This window comes from Maniola hyperantus, chromosome 22, assembly GCF_902806685.2.
Source record: "Maniola hyperantus chromosome 22, iAphHyp1.2, whole genome shotgun sequence".
Classification (NCBI taxonomy): Eukaryota; Metazoa; Arthropoda; class Insecta; order Lepidoptera; family Nymphalidae; genus Maniola; species Maniola hyperantus.
The window spans coordinates 5,236,236-5,260,303 of NC_048557.2; the positions used below are offsets into that span (position 1 = coordinate 5,236,236).

General features: G+C 36.4%; 1 protein-coding gene and 1 long non-coding RNA gene across 4 annotated transcripts in view; both read left to right on the plus strand.

The window, feature by feature from the left end:
• Nucleotides 1–7,614, plus strand: part of LOC117992850 (U8-agatoxin-Ao1a-like) — a 51,834-nt gene extending 44,220 nt beyond the window's left edge. For 2 of the 3 annotated variants that reach the window (XM_034980560.2, XM_069506316.1), the window contains exons 2-4: nt 3,845–3,956; nt 6,001–6,079; nt 6,490–7,614. In XM_034980560.2, coding sequence (XP_034836451.1) covers nt 3,872–3,956; nt 6,001–6,079; nt 6,490–6,652 — 327 coding nt within the window. In that variant the 5' untranslated portion in view covers nt 3,845–3,871 and the 3' untranslated portion in view covers nt 6,653–7,614. The remainder of the gene's footprint in view (nt 1–3,844; nt 3,957–6,000; nt 6,080–6,489) is intronic. The other variant, XM_069506317.1, reaches the window with a different exon arrangement.
• An 11,613-nt stretch (nt 7,615–19,227) lies between these two features.
• Nucleotides 19,228–20,855, plus strand: LOC138403901 (uncharacterized). Its single transcript, XR_011238021.1, has 3 exons — nt 19,228–20,063; nt 20,519–20,669; nt 20,767–20,855. It is a non-coding gene; the product is annotated as an uncharacterized lncRNA (long non-coding RNA).
• Nucleotides 20,856–24,068: the final 3,213 nt, after the last annotated feature.

Genomic DNA, 24,068 nt, shown 5'->3' on the forward strand with positions numbered 1-24,068 from the left:
TAGGATTAAAAACTCTTGTCCCGTTTGGGAATCTCAACGTTTGTCTCATTCGGACATCTCAAATTATTTATTATTATTATTCGTATTACCACTATACTTATATTTATTATAAATTTACTATAATATGTATTTATTATTACATTTACCATATTTATTTATTTTATTTTTAATTTATTTACTTTTATTATTATCAATATTTGTTCCATTCGGAAATCTCAAGCTCGTCCCATTCGGGAATCTCGATATTTTGTTCCATTCGGAAATCTCAAGCTCGTCCCATTCGGGAATCTCGATATTTTGTTCCATTCGGAAATCTCAAGCTCGTCCCATTCGGGAATCTCGATATTTTGTTCCATTCGGAAATCTCAAGCTCGTCCCATTCGGGAATCTCGATATGTGTTCCTTTCGGAAATCTCTTAGTTCGTTCCTTTCGGAAATCTCTCAAGTTTTTTTTTTTTTTTTTTTTGTCCCATTGGGAGTCTTAACATTTTGTCCCATTGGGAATCTTAACATTTGTCACATAGTGAGTCTTAACATTTTGTCCCATTGGGAGTCTTAACATTTTGTCACATAGTGAGTCTTAACATTTTGTCCCATTGGGAGTCTTAACATTTTGTCCCATTGAACTTTTTGTCACATGGTGAGTCTTAACATTTTGTCCCATTGGGAGTCTTAACATTTTGCCACATAGTAAGTCTTAACATTTTGTATTTTTTTTTTTTTTTTTTTTTCTTTTTCTTTTTTTTTTTCTCTTTTTTTTTTTCTTTTCCCTTTCCTTCCTCTCCGTTCTCCTTCTGTCATTTAGCATAAATTATTAGTATGTTTTATTATAATTCGGCCATCTTGATAAGTACTTCGTTCCCGAAGTACATAGGAAAATAGAAAACTGCAGCCCGTGAAATTAAATCAACTACGGCAACAAAAGCACCGACACAAAAAAAAAAAATAAGATTGTGCCATTCGCAAAACAAAATTCAATGATTCAATGTCAATGTTACTGTCATAAAAACTAGGATAGACGTCGGACCGAAATTAGAGTAGAAGAGAATATGTTTTCTTTGTTGATTATGTCTTATAAACAAGTGTAGTGTATGCAAACCAACTCAAAACAAGAATAAATTGATAACACGTAACGTAGGTATTTATAAAATTAAAATGTTCTGATAGGCATTACTGAACAGAAAAAACTTGAGCAGGTAATCTGCCTTACGTTGCTAAAAAAAGTAATTTAGTTAAATAATAAAAGTTACTTGAATGGACCATCTCTTTTGTGTTGTTTTAAGAGAAGATAAATGGTCGAGTTATTTTAAGAAGCAAAATAAATAAATAAATATAGTTTATGTTTAAGTTACATAAATCAGAATAAGGTAATTTCTTCAAGTTTCGAGTTGTAAGTACGATGCAATTTCTCAAAAGCAAACCTACTGATTTGATTATTATTATTGTTTCGGTATATCATAACTTTCTAAATGATTTCACATTGTTATATACTTTATCAAAAACCGTTCGGCCAATCTGACCTCTAACTAGACTTATTCTTATCCAAATAAATTATACCACAAACACGTGGTTTAACGTTAAAAGTTGCACAAAGTTCACTTTAAAGCAGCACATAAATACACTTCACTTATCTTTCAAAATTGAAGCGACGTTCTAACCAAAGGTGCCACACGAGCACCAAGTGCCGATGACAAAAGCGCTGCAGGGTGCTTTGGGATCATCGGACACGAACACCACGTGCCGCCGACGACAGGTGGCAGCCTGTCGCTTCGAGGAGAGGCCACATCCACGATTACTGAAAGCATTTGAAAAGTATTAGTATTGCGACAAGAAAAGAATTATCGTATCCCACTTCTGATGTGAGATTTAGATAAAGAGAGAAGTTAAGACAGTGGGCTTTAATAGTGATGATAAATTAAATCCAATGATTACTAATGAAAGTTATCATTTATCAATTGTTTGTCAGGTAAGGCCAAATACTAAGTAATTAAAAATCAAGCAAAGCATCTGCTGTATTATTTCAAAGTAAGAATCCTAATCATCTAAACAGGATTCTATAATAATTAGAAGCTAACAACCTAGTGTTTACTTTTATCTCAATGTATAAAATAAATAGCACAAGAGGGTAGGTGATAAATACAGAAGTAAAACCAACCAAGTCCAATAATAATTGAATTGTATTGTTCAGCATTGATCTATTTATATTAAAATGAATCTACCACCCATTTCGCTAAGGTGTTTAGTCATGGAGAAGAAAGGGCAAAGAAACTCCATAACACACATCTTTTAAAACATTAGAACGTTGAGTAAAGTAGTAAGTACATATTTGGTACACAGTTACAACAGGTAACCTATAAAAGGCAAATGATTACATTACATTATAATAAAATATAAGAATACTTAACTTCAGTAAGGTCCGCTGTGTTTGCTCTGGGCTGTCGATACAAGACTGTCCCCTCTCTGTCGAGGTAGGGTACTTTTATAACACTGCCATCGCAAACAAGGCGGATATCGACTATCACATGATCTTAATATTAATCATTATTTATTTTAGGTTTGTTGACAAAAGGTATGTTGACACACCCAATTTACAATAATAAAATCAGTGACATTGATGGTCTACGTATTAATAATTTACAATAATAATAAGCGACTTAAATTGTCAGTTTACACAACATTATTATTTCACATAATAGCTATTGCCAACTGTATGTTGACAATAGCTTAATATAATGTCACTCTTAGTATATTGACAATATTTAATTTACAATGAATAATTAGTGACATGTATTGATAATTTATATAATATTATTTTTCATATTTTCATATTCCTAGATACCAAATTAAACAAGAATAAACAATAATAGTTTTACACTATTGTATTGTATGATGACAGCAAGAAACTAGGAACATTGACATTGTATCCGGAAACGGAATAACGATTCCGTTTTAAACATCACAACAAACATTTACTTCAGACTCCCAAGTTTATGATTAGATGAATTTTAGCATAATAATTATGTATCCAATTTTGTCGTAATATAACACGTTCATGAATATTTTGCAAGAAATTAAATGCCTCATATTTTATTCATCGTATAGTCAGCGATGAAGTAACATTAATAATGAAACCAGAAATAGATTACTTATATTATATTTTCAAAGATACTTAACATCATCAAGTAGGTACGTACCTACTACACTACTTACTAGATAATGCCCACGTCTTCGGACACGTGGATACCTATAGTTTTTTTAAATCCTGCGGGAACTCTTTAATTTTCCGGGATAAATAGAAGTTTGTCTGTTAATTTATAATTCAGGGTGCCTATAGTACGTGATAGGTCGAGATGGTAATTGGTGCGGGGACGCCCCCTACACCCGCAGGGTAACGTGCGATTGCCATTTCGACCTGTCGCGTACTATACCTACATAAATGTTATATTTTGTACGATGGTACTGAACACTTCAAAACATTTTCAAATAATTTACTTGTTACATTTTTTAGAAAATTACTATACCTACATTCCTCCACCGGGAGTACCTTTCTGACCTCGTGTTATAGACGTCCTCGCCAAAGCTCGGCCGTCTAACTCACACTCGACCAGAAAACACTTACTTCCCGGTCTCGTGCAGTAATGTCATTTACTTTTTTTACGTTCTAAGACAGCCCCAAATTCTTGTGTGCCCAAGGGCCCCGGTATGACCGTAGACGGCGCTGGGCGCACATCCCTTGCGGAAATCTTAATCTAGGGAGATGAGCTATGACAATGAAATGATCCTATTGGTGGATGGATACTAACGGTCTCTCCACATCTTAATTTACCAAGGTGTTTGTTTACAGGCAAGCAGCGTTTGGCGGGTGGGCAGGATGCCGCGCGCCAGCGCTCTCTTGCTGGCGCTAGCGGCCTTCATGCTTGCGGACCAATGCATCAACGCCTCGTACATCGACCCTGGTAAGCACGTAAAGCCTTACTTGCGCAAGCTCCACACGTTGGCCCCAATGCTGGCCTCAATACTGTTCAGTACCCGTAGTATAATATTTTACGTCTCACCAAACGTTGCTAGAATTCGAGAGTCGAAACACTTCCGCGTTATAGTAAACTGGATTTTAAGTGCCTTGTTTTAAAGCTCAAGTTTGTCTACACATCTACAGCCAGTGCTCCAAGCGGAAACGTTGCGAAATTAAAATCAGTGGCATTGAATTTTTGACTGCAATTCAAGGCTCTTTAGGTCCATTTTACTTTGATGTTATTTTGTTCCGATTCTCGAATTCTAGCAAAGTTTGGTGAGACATAAAATCTTATACTACGGGTACTTTACACTTACAAAGTAAATTACTTGGACTTGATACATAGATATCTATTAAATACTAGCTGCCCCGGCGAACTTCGTACCGCCTAGCAGTCAATTCAAATTTTTTAAATTTTTCTCTCCATAAGAACCATATTCGTACTTAAAGGAATATAATAAACTAGCTGATCCCCGCGGCTTCGCCCGCGTAGATTTAGGTTTTTAAAGATCCCGTATAGCCTATGTCACTCAGGAATAATGTAGCTTTCTACTGGTGAAAGAATTTTTAAAATCGGTTCAGTAGTTCTAAAGATTACCCCCTACAAACAAACTTAACGACATTACCTCTTTATATAATACAACGGGCCGTGCAGCAGAAATCGTAATATTTTAATTTCGCCATAACTTCAAAACCAAACGTCCAATTTTAATCATTGAAAGACCAAATATTATCTCCATAAACTGTTCTTAGTGATGAAATCATTTATTTTGATAAGGATTAATAGCATGAGTAAAATAAACGCGTTTAAATGTAGTCCAAAAAAAATTCAAGATTTTTAAATAAAAAAATGGTTGCTGTGCCTCACTCGACATAGATGGGTATAGTGTGTCGCGGACTTTTTTGTAGATATTTATAAGATCTACAATTAATTAGAACATTTTATGGTTCTATCTTTTATAGTTTAGGCAGCGTACGCAAAATAAGTAACTTTTCTGGTTGATTTTTTACACCTTGTGTCCGAAAAACCCAAATATCTTACGGAACCCTATTTTTTTCCAAAATAAAGTATAGCCTATGTTACTCGTGGATAATGTAGCTTTCGAATGGTGAAAGAATTTTTAAAATCGGTCCAGTAGTTTTTGAGCCTATTCAGTACAAACAAACAAACAAACAAACAAACAAACAAACAAACAAACAAACAAACAAAGTTTTCCTCTTTATAATATTAGTGTAGAAATAATACAACGGGCCGTGCAGCAGAAATCGTAATATTTTAATTTCGCCATAACTTCAAAACCAAACGTCCAATTTTAATCATTCAAAGACCAAATATTATCTCCATAAACTGTTCTTAGTGATGAAATCATTTATTTTGATAAGGATTAATAGCATGAGTAAAATAAACGCGTTTAAATGTAGTCCAAAAAAAATTCAAGATTTTTAAATAAAAAAATGGTTGCTGTGCCTCACTCGACATAGATGGGTATAGTGTGTCGCGGACTTTTTTGTAGATATTTATAAGATCTACAATTAATTAGAACATTTTATGGTTCTATCTTTTATAGTTTAGGCAGCGTACGCAAAATAAGTAACTTTTCTGGTTGATTTTTTACACCTTGTGTCCGAAAAACCCAAATATCTTACGGAACCCTATTTTTTTCCAAAATAAAATATAGCCTATGTTACTCGTGGATAATGTAGCTTTCGAATGGTGAAAGAATTTTTAAAATCGGTCCAGTAGTTTTTGAGCCTATTCAATACAAACAAACAAACAAACAAACAAACAAACAAACAAACAAACAAAGTTTTCCTCTTTATAATATTAGTGTAGAAAAAAAATATATAGAGATTAACCAATTCACTTACTATGTGTTCAGTTAAAATGGTGTTAGATAACACATAGTAAAGTAGTAAGGAAATCCAATCTAATCAAACTAATCAGGTTGATTGAGGTTCATAATGATAATTGATAATTTATTTTACAGGTGACGAGGATATCGAAATAATTGGCCCTGATTATGAGGAAGACCAATCCGATCTTCAAATCCTCAAAGATGTTGGGAAGTGAGTTTAATAAATACCTACGTTTAGCATAACACATAATCATAATTCAGAAAGTAGTAAGTATAATGATAAAATAATTCACACACTAATCTATGCTAAACTATCAAATTAAAAGAAAATATAGAAGGAAATGTAATCCTTTATATTAAAGCTTAAAGTATCATGTATCATGTTTATCTAGAAAGTAGTATGCATCAGGTAGGTAGGTACATAGGCGTGCGTTTGACAACAATCACACAAGTGGGTTATCATGGAGCATAAGGAGGAACATATCTGCTTAGAAGGTTTTCACTCTTCTTTTGACGATACCAACATTATGGCTAGCTAGTTCTTCATAAAAGCAATCTCTCCATTGGCCAGCAAGGAACGCGGACACAGACTTAGGCTAGTATTCGATGATGTGGTTTCAGACGTTCGTCGCTGATCTACGTTTTCAGACGTGCGTGCATTCGGCGAGGAGGGAACTGTGACCATCGGCCGGGGGACTGTTGCCACTCGTCCTCCTGCCGCTGCAACCTCTGGGGGTCCAACTGTCGCTGCCAGCGCATGGGCCTCTTCCAGAAGTGGGGGTGATGCTCCGACCGCACCATCTCCTGCCGCGCCGGCCACAGCTGGGCGCAGCACCCAATGACCATTGCGTTTTATCACCGGACCCGTTGCGTTAGCTTCAAGTCTTACCTTTATCTTCTCTCCAATCTCATATCCTTCAAAAGTAGAAAACTCTAATCGAAAACAGGGACGTAGATTTTAGTTCGGAGATATTTTTGGACCATTTTACTAAAAATTATAGCCGCCTTCTAAAATGTTATGTTCGTTGTGTTCAATAAATTGGATCTACTGTCTCGTTTCTGTAATTTTCTTTGTCTGATTGTGTCGAGTGTCCGCTACATGGTTGGGCAATCACCCAGCCTTATTGCCCAATCAGTACGCTTCGACACTAAGCTCGGCCAATCAGAACCTAGATACCGCTTCCAGCTATGGGTTCTCGACCATTTAATTTCCATTTTCGTTTCAATACGCGAACCCGTGGCTCGAAGCAGTCTTATTCTATTGCAATGTATGTATGTAGAGTTAAGTAAGCTAATCGTAGAAAGAAGTAGCTAATTGGTGGTAAACTTATGTCTATAGGAAGTAGCTGATACAGAATAGAATTATATCTATATATGTAACTTTTAAAATAAATGTTCTAGTCATTTAAGAGACTAACCGTAAAGAGAAACTTGGTGAAAGACGCTATTATAAGCCTTTATAATATGAAACAACGCCACTTATTTGCGATTGGCAACTTAGTATATTAAAATACTTATTAATGTGTCAAAGTATAATTCTTATAATATGATAAATAAAACGAATCTTTAATGTACTCTATGCGTCTCTCGGACAGGGGGTATATGGTATTGCAGCCTAGTAGAATCATCTATATGTAGTTTCTTATATTATATAATATTCCTGAATATGGAATATAATAATTGTATTATTACTAATATTGGAATATGGAAAACGATATATTGTATTAATAAATGTTTATGGACGAATTGTTTTTTTTAAAATCCTTAACCCCCCTTCTTCGCTCCCTCATTTCTGAGGATCGTGGCTGCTTTCTGATAACAGTATCTTAATAATATTTTAATAGAAATAGAAATTCTTTAATTGCATAATGTGTAAATATGATAATCCATACTAATATTATAAATGCGAAAGTGTGTCTGTCTGTCTGTCTGCTAGCTTTTCACGGCCCAACAGTTTAACCAATTTTATCCCGGAAAATCAAAGTGGGATTTTTAAAAAACTAAATCCACGCGTTCGAAGTCGCGGGCGTCAGAACAAATTCTGCAAATAAAAGCGATGATAAGCTCATGCTCAGCGGAGCACACATGATCTATACATAAAAATGTATTCAATAGCTTTAAGAAGAAATACGCTTAATATGAGATTTTCCGCCTCACCAACGTTGCTAGAATTCGAGAGTTTAAATACAATAACGTCAAAGTAAAATGGATCTAACGGGCCTTGAATTGAAGTCAAAAATTCAATGCCACTGACTTCAATTTCGCAACGTTTCCGCTTGGAGCGCTGGCTGTAGATGTGTACACAAAATTGAGTTTCAAAACAAGACAGTTAAGATCCAGTTTACTATAACGCAGAAGTGTTTCGACACTCGAATACTACCAACGTTGTTGAGACATAAAATCTCGTACTAAGCCTACTGAACGTGTCTCGAATACCCGATAACGTCAAGTACTATAATTTGTATGCCAATGTTGCCTTTATTTTCTTGGAGAAGTGCTAATACTTCATCTGCAATAGGGATGAGATGAAATAGTCTAAATATATAAGAGGAAAAAGTGACTGGCCGATCTATCAACGCACAGCTCAAATTACTGCACGGATCGGACTGAAATTTGGCATGCAGATAGCTATTATGACGTAGGCATCCACTAAGAACCGGCGTACGTTCTTTAGAGTTCCCGGAGCCTCTCAATAACGCGCTGAGGAGGGCCACCGAGGGGGTTTTAGTGGGTAAAAATCCCACATAACCCGATTGGGTATCTTAAGAAGATTTCCCCCTCGAAAAAAAAAAAAAGGCATCCACTAAGAAAGGATTTTTGAAAATTCAACCCCTAAGGGGGTGAAATAGGGGTTTCAAATTTGTGTAGTCCACGCGGATGAAGTCGCAAGCTTAAGCTAGTCGATAAATAATTTTAGGTAGGTCTTAGTTACTGATAATTTTAGGAAAAAGGTTTCTTGAGTGACAACTTCTTGTGACATCTTTTGATACTAATTACAGCACGAATTACAGTTAATTTGATCATATTTTTAATTTTTCACTTATTTGGGCCGTCCCCGTTGACAACTATTTTTTTTACTAACATAATTTTACACAGAAACTAGTTTATGAAATGTATGATTTCTGAAAAATTCTTTTAATTCTTAGCGGAGGTCTACGTGATAAAGAGAGCTTGCCTACATGCAGAAACCCAATGATTTGAAATGTATGTTATTAGATCAGTCAGTCAGTTTCCCCTTCATAAATAGGTAGACTTTTATTGCTTATTTACTGTGTGAAATTGAGTGTAATAAAAATCTAGTAAAACAACAATGAAAAGATCGTTTCTATATGATGCAGATAACAGATTAACTTCGTTTCGTACAGTATACACAAGACAGTTAGTTATATTGTAAACTAGCTGCCCTGGCGAACTTCGTTCCGCCTAACAGTCGATTCAAACTTTTTTAATTTTTCCCTCCGTAAGAACCATCCTCGTACTTCAAGGAATATTATAAAAAAAGAGTTAGCGAAATCGATTCAGCTGTTCTAGAGATATTCGATGACCAACACATTTAGTGATTCATTTTTATTGATTTATTTATTTTTATATTATAGATGTTCGAGTAGACATTATGCATCGGTTATATTTCAAACGAAATATTTTTAGCCTTTGTTACATCCCTAATCAATAATGCTTCTAATTTAATTGGGTTTAATCTCTGTGTAGTAAACAGCGCTATTTGAAGACGCTGTAAAGTTTTGAACTTGTGTAGTTGTTCAAACTTTATACAATGAATGTTGAGGTTGCAAAAAATTTCAGCAGTCAATCAACCCCTAAGGGGTAAATTATCACCTTCAGGTGTATACCTAGCTTAGGGATAAGAGCCCTTAAATAAATAAAGAAAAAAGTGACTACGAAACCCGCTTGATAAGCAATCTAACAAGCTATTACAGCGTTTTTTGGCCTTTTTTATTACAATGTGGGCAGTTCAATAAAGTGTAAATAAAAATAATACTTAACCTTTAGAAAAGGTAGCTGAAATGTAATTTGTTTTTGGTACGTATTTATTTTGTTCAGATCGGATAGATAGAGCATACAGTCGCGAACTGAAAGTTAAAATTAGAATCCGAGCGAGTTTCGCCTAGGAGTCTTTAACTTTTCGGAGTTATGTGCGTTTTAATTAATTAAATATCACTTGCTTTAACTGTGAAGGCCAACATCGTGAAGAAACCTGCAAGCCTTAGAGTCCTCCACCATATTCTCAAAGGTCTGTGAAGTCTGCCAATCCGCATTTAACCCGCGTGGCGGATATGACCAACTTTTTCTCAGTCTGGGAGGAGACCCGTGCTCAATCCATTTTTTTTAAAGAATATTAGCCATGTTAAATGACTAATATTCCCCATTCCTCACCAACTAAGCGTCAGGCTTGTGCTAGGAGTAGGTACGACAATATTGCAACGGGCGGGGTTTGAATTGAACCATCGACCTTTTGGTTTTCAGTCCATTCCTTTACCGGTCGAGCTAATTGAGGCTATATTTTGATGATGAAGATCGTAGTGTGGTGGTAGGAGAAACATAGTTATTTTAGCGTTTAAACTTTAAACTATTGTGTGTAATTTACATTATAAATGTAGATGATCCCGGCTATATTCAGGTGGTTAGACGACATAAGCCCGACTAGTTTCGAACCCATCCGGGGTCCTTTTTTCACAGGGACTCAGCTTGCGACGCAACGCGGTTGAGCGCGGTGGTAATCGACTAACCATAGCCGGGATCGTCTTATATATTTATAACAGAAACGTTTTTGACTACAAAAATGAAGTTATGTTTTCCCTGACCCTTGAGTCAACCAATTGTGTGTCCACACAATATACCGGGACGTGGTGCCCCTGGTGACCGACAAAAAATAAAATTGGGCGGAAAATTATTAAGTTAGGACGACATGGGCCCACTAACGTATTGAAAGATCTTTTAAGTATTTTATACTAGATGATGCCCGCGACTTCGTCCGCGTGGATTTAGATTTATAAAAATTCCGTGGGAACTCTGATTTTCCGGGATAAAAAGTAGCCTATGTCCTTCCCCGGGATGCAAGCTATCTCTGTACCAAATTTCGTCAAAATCGATTGAACGGATGGCCCGTGAAAAGCTAGCAGACAGACAAACAGACAGACACACTTCGCATTTATAATATTAGTATGGATTATCTTGAATCTACGAGTGTAAATGAGTGTTTTTCAGAATAATTGTTGCCTGTTGGATGAATAAAAATCTTTGCCACATTTTCATAAATATCAAGAAAAATTTTCTGTTCAATATTTGACAAATACTTTATCTAGGTAAGTAAAGAACAACCGAACGTGTTGCAGCGAGAATTCTAAAATCAATAGAAATAGCACACTCTTTGATTAGGAAAAACTGTTGGGAGTTGTGGAGTGCTTCACACGTTAAAATGTTCGTCTATTCAATTTTTTATCTCAAAGCTTTGAACAATGGTAACGGCCGTAGAAAATGCAACGTATAGTCAGCGACAGCTCGAGATGACAAACAGGGTATGTGGCGGGGGGGGCGCCCCCCACGCCCGCACGTCACTCGCGCTCGCCTGCACCGGGTCAGCGCAAGGGCTGTGCGGGTGTGCGGGGTGTTCCCTCCCCGATTGCCATCACTACCTGTCGTGTACTATACCAGCAGTCAGTTCCACGTACCTACTGAATAGGGTTGTCACAAAATAAACATGTCTTGTTTCTGTCTTGTTACTTCTATGAAAAAATATTTTTGAACCAAGCAAAATATTATTTTTCTTCATAAAATTCATAATTCAAAATATACATCTGCCAATCCACACTAGGCCAACGTGGTGAACTGTGACCAAACTCTTCTCGATGGGTTGATGATGATGATGATTGATTTTGTGGTGCATAACTGTATAATAAAAGTATATTCATTAATTCATTCATGATGATGATTCAAAACATCAATTTAAGAAGTTTTATAATAAAACCTTCACGTTGTATTTCTGATTGTTGAGTGTCATGCCCCTATGACACAGCACTGCCGCCTAAAATTTAACGAACGCCTCTTTTTCTATCGCGTAAATTCTTATATCTTACGTCCCTCTCTCTCTCTCTCCAGACGATAATTGTTCAAAAATATGTCCCTTGCGAATCCGAGCAGGTCGCTAGTTCAAAATAAATCATGAAATATGTCGTCATTATTTTCAAAACAATAGTAGGTACCTACATCAATACCTAATTGGAGCAATTTATACAGTTGAATAATTCAAATGTGCTTCAAATAGGGTTCATTAGACAATTTAAAATGTTATCACTGTACCGTGAGAATGAAACCAATTTGGAAGACTTTATTATTTTATTCAATTAGGGTGAAATCACATTTGTCTGTATCGATTGGCATTTATTTTAGCTGGATGGTTTTGGATACATTTTTACGCATCCTGAGTCAAAGGTTGTAATAGTTGGATATCGCATTCCAATTTGAAATTAAATGAAAATTTTAGTTGCAGTGAAGCGGAGTATGGGCATAACTTTCGGTTCAATCATAATTTTATAGGTATTTAGAGATGGTGATAAAAATACGTTATCTATCAATAATCTAAGGTCTGATCGATGGTAAACCACACTAGTAAGGCTTAACTTTGTGTGTGTGTGTGTGTGTGTATGTGCCATTTTAACTTTTTGTGTCCAAGTCAAAAGTAGGTACGATTTTAGTCCTTATTTTAAAGGTGAACCGTACTTTTGACAGGACAGTTGACCCATTGAGTTAAAATGGTGTGTGATGAGTCATTTTGTACGGACTATAGCTACTGCTAGTACTTAGTAGTGGTATGGCTTTAGGTAGGTACCTACTATAAATATTACGAAAATATACAGCGATGGAGCGTGTGTTATAAACTTATTTAATTAGCAGGAAGCTCGAAAAGGTAAGTTTGACCAGTACAGTTTGTAAAATTATTAGATAGTTTAATAGTTAACTGCTTTAACTAGGGATAAAATGTAGCGGAAAATTGCGAGCTGCAAAACTTAAGGTACGTTTACACACAATTCAAAATCCGCAATGACAGATAATTTTGTCAATTATGACGTCACGACCACATGAAGCAATTTACTGCAATATTTCTGAAAATTTCAGCAATGTTATACGAAATAATTGCTCCAGATTGCTCCACTTGTTGCTTCAGACTGACCCATACCTGCTGCCAAGCAACAATTGCCTAAAAATTGCCCATGTAAGCGCACCTTTACGTACCTATGAAAATGTTAGGAAAGTGCATCTATGCGGACAAAAAGGCTAAAGAATTACCGCGCACGGAATTTTGCTAGATTTGTCCCTACCCTTAGCGAAATTAATAGTGAAAAGCGAATGAATTGATGACCATAAAATATTTCACGGAGCGTTTATACATAGTATTTGTTATAAGTCCCGAAAATTGCTAATACGCGTGGCCGCCATCTTAGTGACGTCAGCACAAGACTGAAATTTCGAGCTGATGGTATATTTTTACTTAAATGTACGTCAAATGACGTCACTTCGATGTTAATGAGACAAGGTTCCAGCGCAATAGCAATTTGATATCTAAAATCCAGATTTCCTGCTCAATTATACATTGGTGTTGTCCAAATCAGCGTTTACAGGCCGACACTAACTTATAAACGCATTGTGCTTTCATGTCTCTACTGGAGATTTTATAACAATGTAATATTTGGGTCCCACGGCAACAACAACAATGTCTCAACTCCGCCACACTTTCCAAAGTTATTACCACCCTGACATCTTATTAAACTCAAACTCAGACCTCTTAGTAACTTGTCCAACAAATATGAATTGCTGAGAGAATCTTAATTGAAATGTTTCAACAAGTTGACAACAAGTCACAATACATCTTCTCAGCAAAAGACCGGCCTCTGTTAAGTAGAGGCTTCAATTATAATAGGGTGTGATTTCACTGAAGCGAAGACGTACCCTGAAACCGTCTTTAAAATTGGACACATTAGGTTAGTATTAAACTGCCTGTCCACCGGTGCGGAGAAGACTCAGGAGCGGAACTGTGCAAATATTAACCCATAGAATTGCATAAAACTCCCGCTCTGCTTCAGTGAACAAGGAGGTTTAAAAAATTTAGCGTTTAAACTATCGTGAGTGATGTCCCTTATATATAATATCTGTCCCGGCTTTACTCACGTGTTTAGTCGACGTTAGCCCGACTAGTTTCGAACCCATCCGGGGTCCTTTTTCAAGGGAGTTAGTTCGCGCACGCGCCGCGGTTGTGCAGTCACACATGTATATTATGATATGATAATTTACAAACTAAGAGTTTTTGCCATGCTTCATGATTTTTAGGGTTCCATACCTCAAAAGGTAAAAAGGAACACTTATAGGATCTCTTTGTTGTCTGTCTGTCTGTCCGTCTTTCGGTCGTGTCTGCTAAGAAAACCTATAGGGTACTTTCCGTTGACCTACAATCATGAAATTTGGTAGGTAGCTAGATCTCATAGCACGCAATGAATAGCGTGCAAAACTCGGATCAATACCCCGCCTACGCGGCATTGACTCCAATTAGCCTACTTATGCAACGACCGTTGACCTCTAGCGTCAGTCAGATGATTTATTTGCAATGTATCGTAAGCGTTTACAAAATTATAGCATTTTTATATATTTCTTTTCGCGTTTTTTTGTGGTATCATATCAGTAATTATCACTTATCAGTACTATCACCTGTCTTCGTTTTTGCCAGCGTTCTGGTTACGCCCTGTATATTCTTGACGTAGAGAGCACACTAGTAGATTTTATAGACCAGAGGGGAAGCTTCACACTAGCTCACGCACACCACGACGTGTCACGGACGCTCCGTGCGCCCAGTTCGGCGGCAAACGGAGCGTCCGTGACACGTCGTGGTGTGCGTGAGCTGCGCTAGAGTGAGTGAACCTACAGCCAGCCGCTAGTATGAAGCTTCCCCTCTGGTCTATATATCTACTCGTGTGGTAGAGAGTGTGCGTGCGGTGTCTTAGTAGCAATAACTCCCTAATTTAAATTCAAAAACATTGCCGTAATTAAAATTACCCAGAATCCCTAATTAGCTAAATAAGTATAGAATTTCAAACCAGCCCATTGAGCCTAATAAAGCCGCAACTGAATATAATATTCAGAGCTGAGATGAACATTAAGGAAAATCAGATCAGAATGATTTAATTATTTCTAGCAAGCGTTGTTATTGTCGTTAAACGTAAATAAAACAACTTTATACAGAAAGAAGATGGTGCCCGCGACTTCGTCCGCGTGGATTTTGGTTTTTAAAAATGAAGTGGGAACTCTTTGATTTTCCGGGATAGAAAATTTATATTATTCTCCGGGATGCAAGCTATTTTTGTAACAAATTTCATCAAATTCGGTTGAACGGATGGAGCGTGAAAAGCTAGCAGAGAAACAGACAGACACACTATGCATTTATAATACTAAGTAGGTACTTTCCAAAGTATGGATTAGGATCTCGATGCAAACAAAAAGTGCAGTCGTGTTTTTTAAAAAGCATAATTATTATGTTAAATGACTAATATTCTAGTCTCAATTTTCAACATTCCCTAAAGCTAGGGTTCTTCTCTTCTCTCTGGGGTGGTTTCTGCATTTAAACGTTTCCGTCAGTTGTGCCTGCATTGCCTTTCCCCGCCGCAGTCTTCACTCCAGCCATCCAAGCTCTCTCCAGAAGCTCGCTAACACTAAGGTTAGGTAACTATAGTACGCGACAAGTCGAGATTGCTATAGGGGTATGATGCGGGGGGACGCCCCGCACACCCACACATCGCCCGCACCGGGTTGAACGTGGGGGTGTGAGAGATGTCCCCACCCGAATTGCTATAGGAGTGCGCATGCTACCAAATGCTATTTGCAACCGTACATACCTACCTACATACTTATTATAGCGTCGAGTCTGTGGTAGAATGTTGTCACTGAACCTTGTCTTCTGGGATCAATTATACACTGGATGGAGACGTCGGTTGACGTTGACGACTATGACGACGATGACGACGACGAAAACGATGGCCACGTTGACTATTTTTCTCAGAATAAACTGAACCTTAAGTAGAATAGTATAGAATACCTACTTAGATTTTTATTTAAATAAACTTTGAAAAGTTACGTTAGGTAGATTAAATCAATAACCTGACTGAAAATGGGAGCTGAAAAAAATGTATACCTAGTACGCGACAGGTCGAGATGGCAATCGGGAATGGAACGCCTCACACACAGCCCCCGCGTTAACGGTGCATCGGGATGCGGGTAAACGCGGGTGACGTGGGGTGTACGGGGCATCCTCCCGCCTCATACACCGATTGCCATCTCGACCTGTCCCGGACTATAACTCAATGTTACAAACGTCGACTTTATATTCCTATAGATAAAGACTGTAAGATAAAGATAAAATACATGAGATTAGAGGAGACTGTGGGTATAACACTCGTTTACTTAACAAGTCCCCAACAAAACAGTCCATAAAAAGCACTCCAATGTAATCATGCGGGTAATGGTGTAATAAAGTAGGCTATTGCAGGAGGAGGGTAAAAATTATCACATGCTTTTATACCTCCTCCGGTTAGCCACTATAAATAGCTTAGGAGTAGGACACTCGTTATTTGCTGCAAGTTATACGCTTAAGCGATTTAGGCATACAACGTCATCTTATCGTAATGCTATAGAGCTAGAGGGGTTCATAAAAGCTGAAGTTGAGTATTTCTAGAGTTGAGTATAAAAAGTATCACATAGTTTTATAACTCCTCCGGTTAGCCACTATAAATAGCATAGGAGTAGGATAGAACAGCAGTCGTTGTTTGGTGCGATTCATACGCTCAAGCGATTTTTTTTTCGGATCGAGTATGCTGCGTGCTACAGCGTCACCGGGTGGGGTGGCGAGCGCGAAGCTTCACCTGGAGGTGAGTCTTATGGCTCGATGAAACAATTAGAGAGGTCGGGCTGCAAGGCTCGGACCACGGCTTAGAATGACGTTGGGATGGATGGGGATTAGGGATGGATGATTAGTCCGTATGCCACCGAGGCCGTGGCGTGAGTCCATGTCTGTCCAAGTGTGTATTTGGACAGACGAAATTGGGACAGAAAATACTTGTAGCTTCCATCCTACTTTTCACCAGAAAAATCAAAGATTTTCCGCAGAAACTTTATAAACACGTGCATTGTAACATATGATTTTATACAAATTGTAACCAGAACGCTAGCAAAAACTTAGCGTTATTGTTGTACTACCTAAACACAATCCAATACCAATAACCATTTGCCTCATTATGTAGTTATAGTATTTTTCAAACCCGCAATGTTTAGCATGCAAAACTCGGGTCAATGTCGGCATTGACTCCGCGTGGCCTATTTACGGAACGTTCGTTGACCTCTAGCGTCAGGCAGGTGTTTTATTTGCAATATTTCAAAATATAGGATTTATTTTTTTGCGCGTTTTTTTTTTTTGTGGTATCATATCGCTGATCATCAGTACTATCACCTGTCTTTGTTTTTGCCAGCGTTCTGGTTATTCCCTGTATTTATATGTAGCTAACCGAAAAATCACCATAAGGTAAACCTTTCTAGTTTCTACGATCGTTTGGTACAAGACAAATGCCCAAGCGGTTTGGATAGTTTGTCTACAATCTTTCTTGCCTTCACAGCCTTTCCGTTACAAGCGGTATATGGCTAAGTCAACGCAACAAGCTATACACTTGAGGCACGAATAGCGAATAGACGTAACTGCTGTCTTCTAAAATTAAGTATGCAGCCCCCGTATAAGGTGACAATTTATATTATAATCGCGGAACTATTGTTATATTTTATGAGATAGCGAGATGGCAACTTGAACTTACCCTACGGGGTGTAAGTCAGGCTTAATCTGAGGTAGATCTACAGATGTAACGTTAATTTAACACTCTGCCTTCTTAAAAAGAAAACCTTTTACTTTTAAAACTATATTTTTAAATTATTTTGGCATGCAAATTTCTGTTAGGGTTCCGTACCTCGAAAGAAAAAAGGAACCCGTATAGGGTCCCTTCACATTCTGAGAGGAGACTTCTGCTCAGTAGTGAGCCGGCGATGATCATGATGAAGATAATGATAGGATCACTGCGTTGTCCGTCTGTATGTCTGTCTGTACATATATATAAAGACCCTCTTTCTCAGGAACGCGTAGAGAAATCTAGTATAAATTAATTTCGAATAGGTACTTACTAAGGACATAGGCTACTTTTAATCCCCGAAAATTGAAGAGTCCCACGGGATTTTTAAAAATCAGAATCCACGCGGGCGAAGACGCGGGCATCATCTAGTAAAATAATAACACTAATTCACCCAAGGGACGGAACCCTCGGTGCACGAATCCAACTCGCACTCGACCTATTTTTTCTTTTGGTACCACCCACACTTTTTGTCGCACGTACGAAGGCACAGAAAATTCTATTAGCATTAAGTCTGTCTGTTGTTTTTTTTATTTCGATGTAGGCTCGATGTTTTTTCAAGTCCTTGAAATTATGTCTTCTACGTGACATTGGCGAAGTGCAGACATAAGACATTTGCTTTATGGCTTTCAGTAGTGCTCGATGTGGCACTACTGAAAGCCATAAAGCAAATTAAGAAGAAGAAGAAATTATGTCAGTCTGTTGTATATTAATTTGTTTATATAATGGTTTGCACAAACATAAAAAGAAAAAGAAAATACTTAGATATTCCCACTCGTTCGTAGCCAGCTATAAAACTTAATAGATCGTCTAGTTGTAAATTTTCATACAAAAAGTGTCTAATTTTGTCGCGATTTTTGCGATAGGCGAAAGGCCAATACACATTCAGTTAAGTGTTGTATTTGATAGCAAATGAGTACTAATTCAATGATTGTACACAATTTCTAAACTAAATTAACAGGTATAAAAGATATTTATTTTGCTACTAAATACAACACTCTGATAAGATAATGGTGTTCTAACTTTTCGGATTTATGTGCAATTTTAGCGATTGAAATATTACTTGCTTTATCAGTAAAGGAAAGATAGTGAGGAAACCTGCATGACTGAGAGTTCTCCAGAATGTTCTCAACGATGAGTGATGTCTGCCGATCCACACTTGGCTTTCTCAGTCTGCGAGGAGAGCCGTGCTCAGGTAGTGGGCCAACGATGGGTTGAGTTGATGCTTCGCTGAATGACATATTTTAGACTGGGTGATTATATTATGCCAATATCACGAAATTAAATTTAAAAACTAGGCAAAACTTGGTGTTCTTCTCATTTTGGCACATTTCACGATAATTTTATATAAGTACCTACTAATAATAATTTAATATACAGCTTTCTCGTTTCAAAATTTCCCTAACAGTACACTGAAAAAAAGAATCAACCAAACTAGTTTTGTTGCTTAAATTTTAAACAAACTTTAGTCGTTAATAAATAAACTTTGACTATTTATTACATAACTAGTTTAGTGTGTGTTCTCAAAGGCAGTTGGGTTAATGTAGTAGGTTAATAAGTTACAAAACGTTTGGTTACTAGTAACTGAAACAACGTAAACCAATTTGTTTTTCTATAGCAACAAAACCGATGTCTAATACATAACATAACTATTTGCTTATTATTTATTTAATATTTGATCATATTTTACAAAACGTGTACATTTAGTGAATTACCAAACTTTTGTAGACATTAAAAAGCTTAATAAATTTGATAATAACATGTTACTTTATTTATTATCTACAAAGGTTTTACAGGTGATACTCTATTTATTTTACTGATAACAACCGTACTAAATGCTGTATTAATATAGTCAAACTTTAATTACAAATAATCTAACAATTTCAAAAATATCAATCAAACTTTCTTTAATATTTTAGCCTGTACGTTGTCCTGTTTCAATTTTATTCAGTGATCAGTGAGTGTGTTTATTTGGAGTCAGCAAAAGGAGTGCCTCGTAATTAGTGTTTACACTATTGTTTCTACAGTGCAGTACGGTTTCTACAACAGGTGCCTAATGGTTTTCGTAAAAAAGTTGTACCGTACAGCGCCTGGCCGAATATTTAAGAACATGAGTGACTTCGCGGAGGCGGCAGTGTCTGACGAAGGCACAAAGCTGGCTGAGCCTGACAATATCAATCTTCTATGATATTATCATAGAAGATTATTTAAAGTCGTGGGGCCTCGAGATGTACATTCCGAAATTTAAAGGTATGTACGCTGGTAGTAAGTATATTCAAAGTAGGTAATAGGTAGTTGTATGGTGGTTGCATCATGCTTTTTTCTGCCCATACAAAAATTTAACTTAAAATAGTCCCGTCGTCGTGGGCTGCCCCTTTATCGACACCCTGATCCTGATTGTTGGAATATCTACATCTAGACCTTCAAAGTAGGTGCATAAATCATAGTAGGGTATAATAAAGGAAGGTTTATAAACCGTCTGTGTGCCAAATTTCATCGAAATTTTAGTGTACCTAGGCGTGATAGTGGAATGTGGAACTAACAAATATCCATACTTTCGCATTTTTAATACAAGTGATATTATATTTGTCCCGCCCGTTTTAAATGGTTTGATATGTACAGTGTTGCGTGTTTTTTATGTAGGTACTTAGTGTGTATCAGCATTTAATCATTATTTCTGAATTATGTTTACAATTATATTCTAGAACATGGCATTGACTTTGAAACATTGTTAATGTTGGCCGAGGACAACAAAGGAACTGGTACCTATGATTGGACACAGCGGAACTGATAAAACAACTATCCACAGTTAAAATAATGCTAACAGATGCTTTTCCGTCAGACCAGCAAAGTGATGTAAGTACAATCTTCTTAGCATGTGCGAGTGTAGATTTAGCTCTCTGGTGTAGTCGTCCTTCTCTAAATAAATTAATTCTTTGTTTAATTTTTTCAGTGTCCTGTCATGTGGATGAAAATATAGAAAAAGCAACTACAACAAAACCATACTTCAGATGATTTGGAGCTCCAGAAACAGAACAGATATAGAACAGATACAGAATGTGTATGTATAAATAAGTTTTACAGGTAGGTAGGTACTTTAGTAAGGTTGAATTTTTATTTGTTTAATGCCAATTTAATGAAAACATATTTAATGAATAATGCATAATATTATATAATTGCTGTCAAATAACAAGTGAAGATACCTTCCTACTTAAAAAAGCTTGTGTAATTTCATTTATGATGATTAAAAATATTTTTGTTAATGATAGAGTTATTTTTGAATGTATACAAATGACATCATAATATTATTAAATTTTTGTAGACTTGTTTTTATGACTGTAACTCAAATAACTGATTAATAATTAAGGTAAAATGCTATTTCGAAGCTATGTTAAAATAATACTGAAGCGGGTCAAACCATCCTCCAGGATAAAAAATAGATATTTCATACAAGAAGCCACTGCTCATTGGAAAACGTATAAAACAGCCCTTTTTAATTCTGGAAAATCGTCTCATAGTAAAAGCTATATTGTTTATGTTTCATCTGTAAGTTTTATAGGTTTGTATTTTTAATTTTGATATTGAGATTGTCAATTTTGATTAAGTATACTCGTACCTACCTATGTATGTGAGACGAAAAATAAATAAGTAGAAAGTAATGTATAATTTTATTTCAAATCAGTAACTTTAGCCAATATTAATTAACCAAACTGTTTAGTTATAACTTTTACTAATAAGTAACAAACCTAGTAGAGTAATGGTACGGTTCATGAAATCTAGCTTGTAATAGTATCTTTATTCTTATTTTTTTGTAACAGATGTAGTTTGTTGCTGAAATGTAAATGTACCGATGGGTTTGTTGGTTTTTGAACAAACAGACACAATATTGGTATGGGTTTACATTTTAGCTTGCAAAATAATGATATCTACTGCAAAAAAATAAGTACCCATGTAAATACTAAAAGCTAGATTTCATTAACCATAATACCATTACTCAACTAGGTTTCTTATTTATAACTGAACAGTTCCCTACCATTACTCAACTACTTTAGTTACGTATTACTAAACAGTTTGGTAACTACTAACACACCAAGATATCTTAATAACAATCACACTGTTCACATATCAGTAACAATAAAAAATAGTAATCCGTTGACAAAGTGTTTTGTAACCAAATGCACACCATTAGGCTACCAGTAGGTAAACAGTTTGTTAAATTGATACAAAACATTTTACATATTAACAACATATCGACTTGTTAATAACAAACGCACAGTAAAGGTACCAGTAGGGCGCAGGTTGCTTAAAAGATACAAAATCGAAAAGTACTTAACAAGAAGATGGAGTGTTATGCGTTCATTAACTGGTTGCTTAAAAACAGTAAAACAGTTCAATTAACTTCAACAAAATAACTTTAGCAACTAGTACCTCAAATCAAATAGCAAAAGTCAGTTTTGTAGCTAGTAAAACATAGTTTGCAAGTCACTTTTTTTGTGTAAACAGTAACCAAAGTTTTTGTAACTGTATACAAAACATTTCTTTCAGTGTAATAAATATTCGTTTTTCTGAGCTGTATTGACTCTATAAGTAACGCCATCACGATAACTCACTGCGAGAGGGGAATTTATAATTTGATTCTGCGGCTTAATACTTGTTGTTATTTTATTAGCTTTCAAAGGAAAAACATGTTTGGTGTTTCTTTAACCTACAACGAGAAGGGTTTTTGGAACCAAAGTAGGTACTTTTATGAGTAAGAAAGTTATTCAAGTTATTTTCTTTTAGGACTGATTTTCTAGCGTTCGACGACTATATCATCATGATCAACCCATCACCGGCTCACTACAGAGCGCGGGTCTCCTCTCAGAGTGAGAAGGGTTTTGGCCATAGTCTACCATGTTGGCCATGTGCGGATTGGTAGACATCACACACCTTTGAGAACATTATGGAGAACTCTCAGGCCTGCAGGTTTCCTCACGATGTTTTCCTTTACCGTTAAAGCAAGTGATATTATTTATTTTTATTTTTTAAATTCTTTATTATCAATAAACATTTTACAAAACATATATTACGTTATATTATAATGTTAAACTCGCGCCTCTTAAAGTTTATAAAGGAATTTAAGAAACCGTTAAAGCAAGTGATATTAAATTACTTAAAACGCACATAACTCTGAAAAGTTAGATGTGCGTACTCGGGATCGAGCCCCTGACGTCCGATTAGAAGGCGGACGTCCTAACCACTAGGCTATCACAGCTTTAACGAATTAAAGGACTATATAACATAGACAAAAAGACGAAGAAAAAGGATGGGCAAAGTTCAGACGTCTAGGTATCAAAAGAATATAGATTTTAGTGCCGCCATAGTATCTAGATTTCCTGCAATATTGTCTGCATGAGCGCTAACCCGCCTGGGAAATGACCTATGAAGAGCGATGAGACGTCGCAAGCACATCGTAAGAGGTGATCGAACGAGAGCAAAGGGGGTCAAAAGCGCTAGACAGATAGTTCAGGAGTTCTTGCGTCAATCAAATCCGCCATTTTGAATTTTCGCTTCACTTAAATAAGTTTTATCTAAGTTTTACCGTACCTACAGCGGAAATATTGTTTTAGGTAGATAATTGCTTGGTCTTGTTAGTAATTTCTTTCCTTAGATTATTTATTATGCAACTAGCTTATGCCCGCTACTTCGTCCGCATGGACTACACAAATTTCAAAGCCCTATTTTTACCCCTTAGGTATCGAATTTTCAAAAATTCCTTTCTTAGCGGATGTTTACGTTATAATAGCTATCTGCATGCCAAATTTTAGCCTGATACGTCGTGGAGTTTGAGCTATGCGTTGATAGACCTGTCAGTCAGTCAGTCAGCTTTTCCTTTTATAGATAGATTGATGAATTCCTTATTGACAAAGTTGCGTTAAAGCAGACAGCGAAGTGATCCTATAAAGGTTCCTTCTTTCCTTGTGAGGTACGGAACCCTAAAAATATGAGGATGACCTTATGACATAACGTTGGTTTTACATCAACATTCATTAGATTTGAATTTTAAACAGTAAAACGTAATTTGCATACGGATGTAGAAGCGTGGTGAAATTTCCGCGAGAAAATATTACGCTGAACTAAAATTAAACTAACATTGAACTAAAAATAGTATGTTAGTTCTTTTATAACTTTTGCGTTCATGTCACCAACTCACGCGTACTCTGAATTTCCATATTGTTTACCCATGTTTGTCGTGGTGAATAAACAAACAAGTTT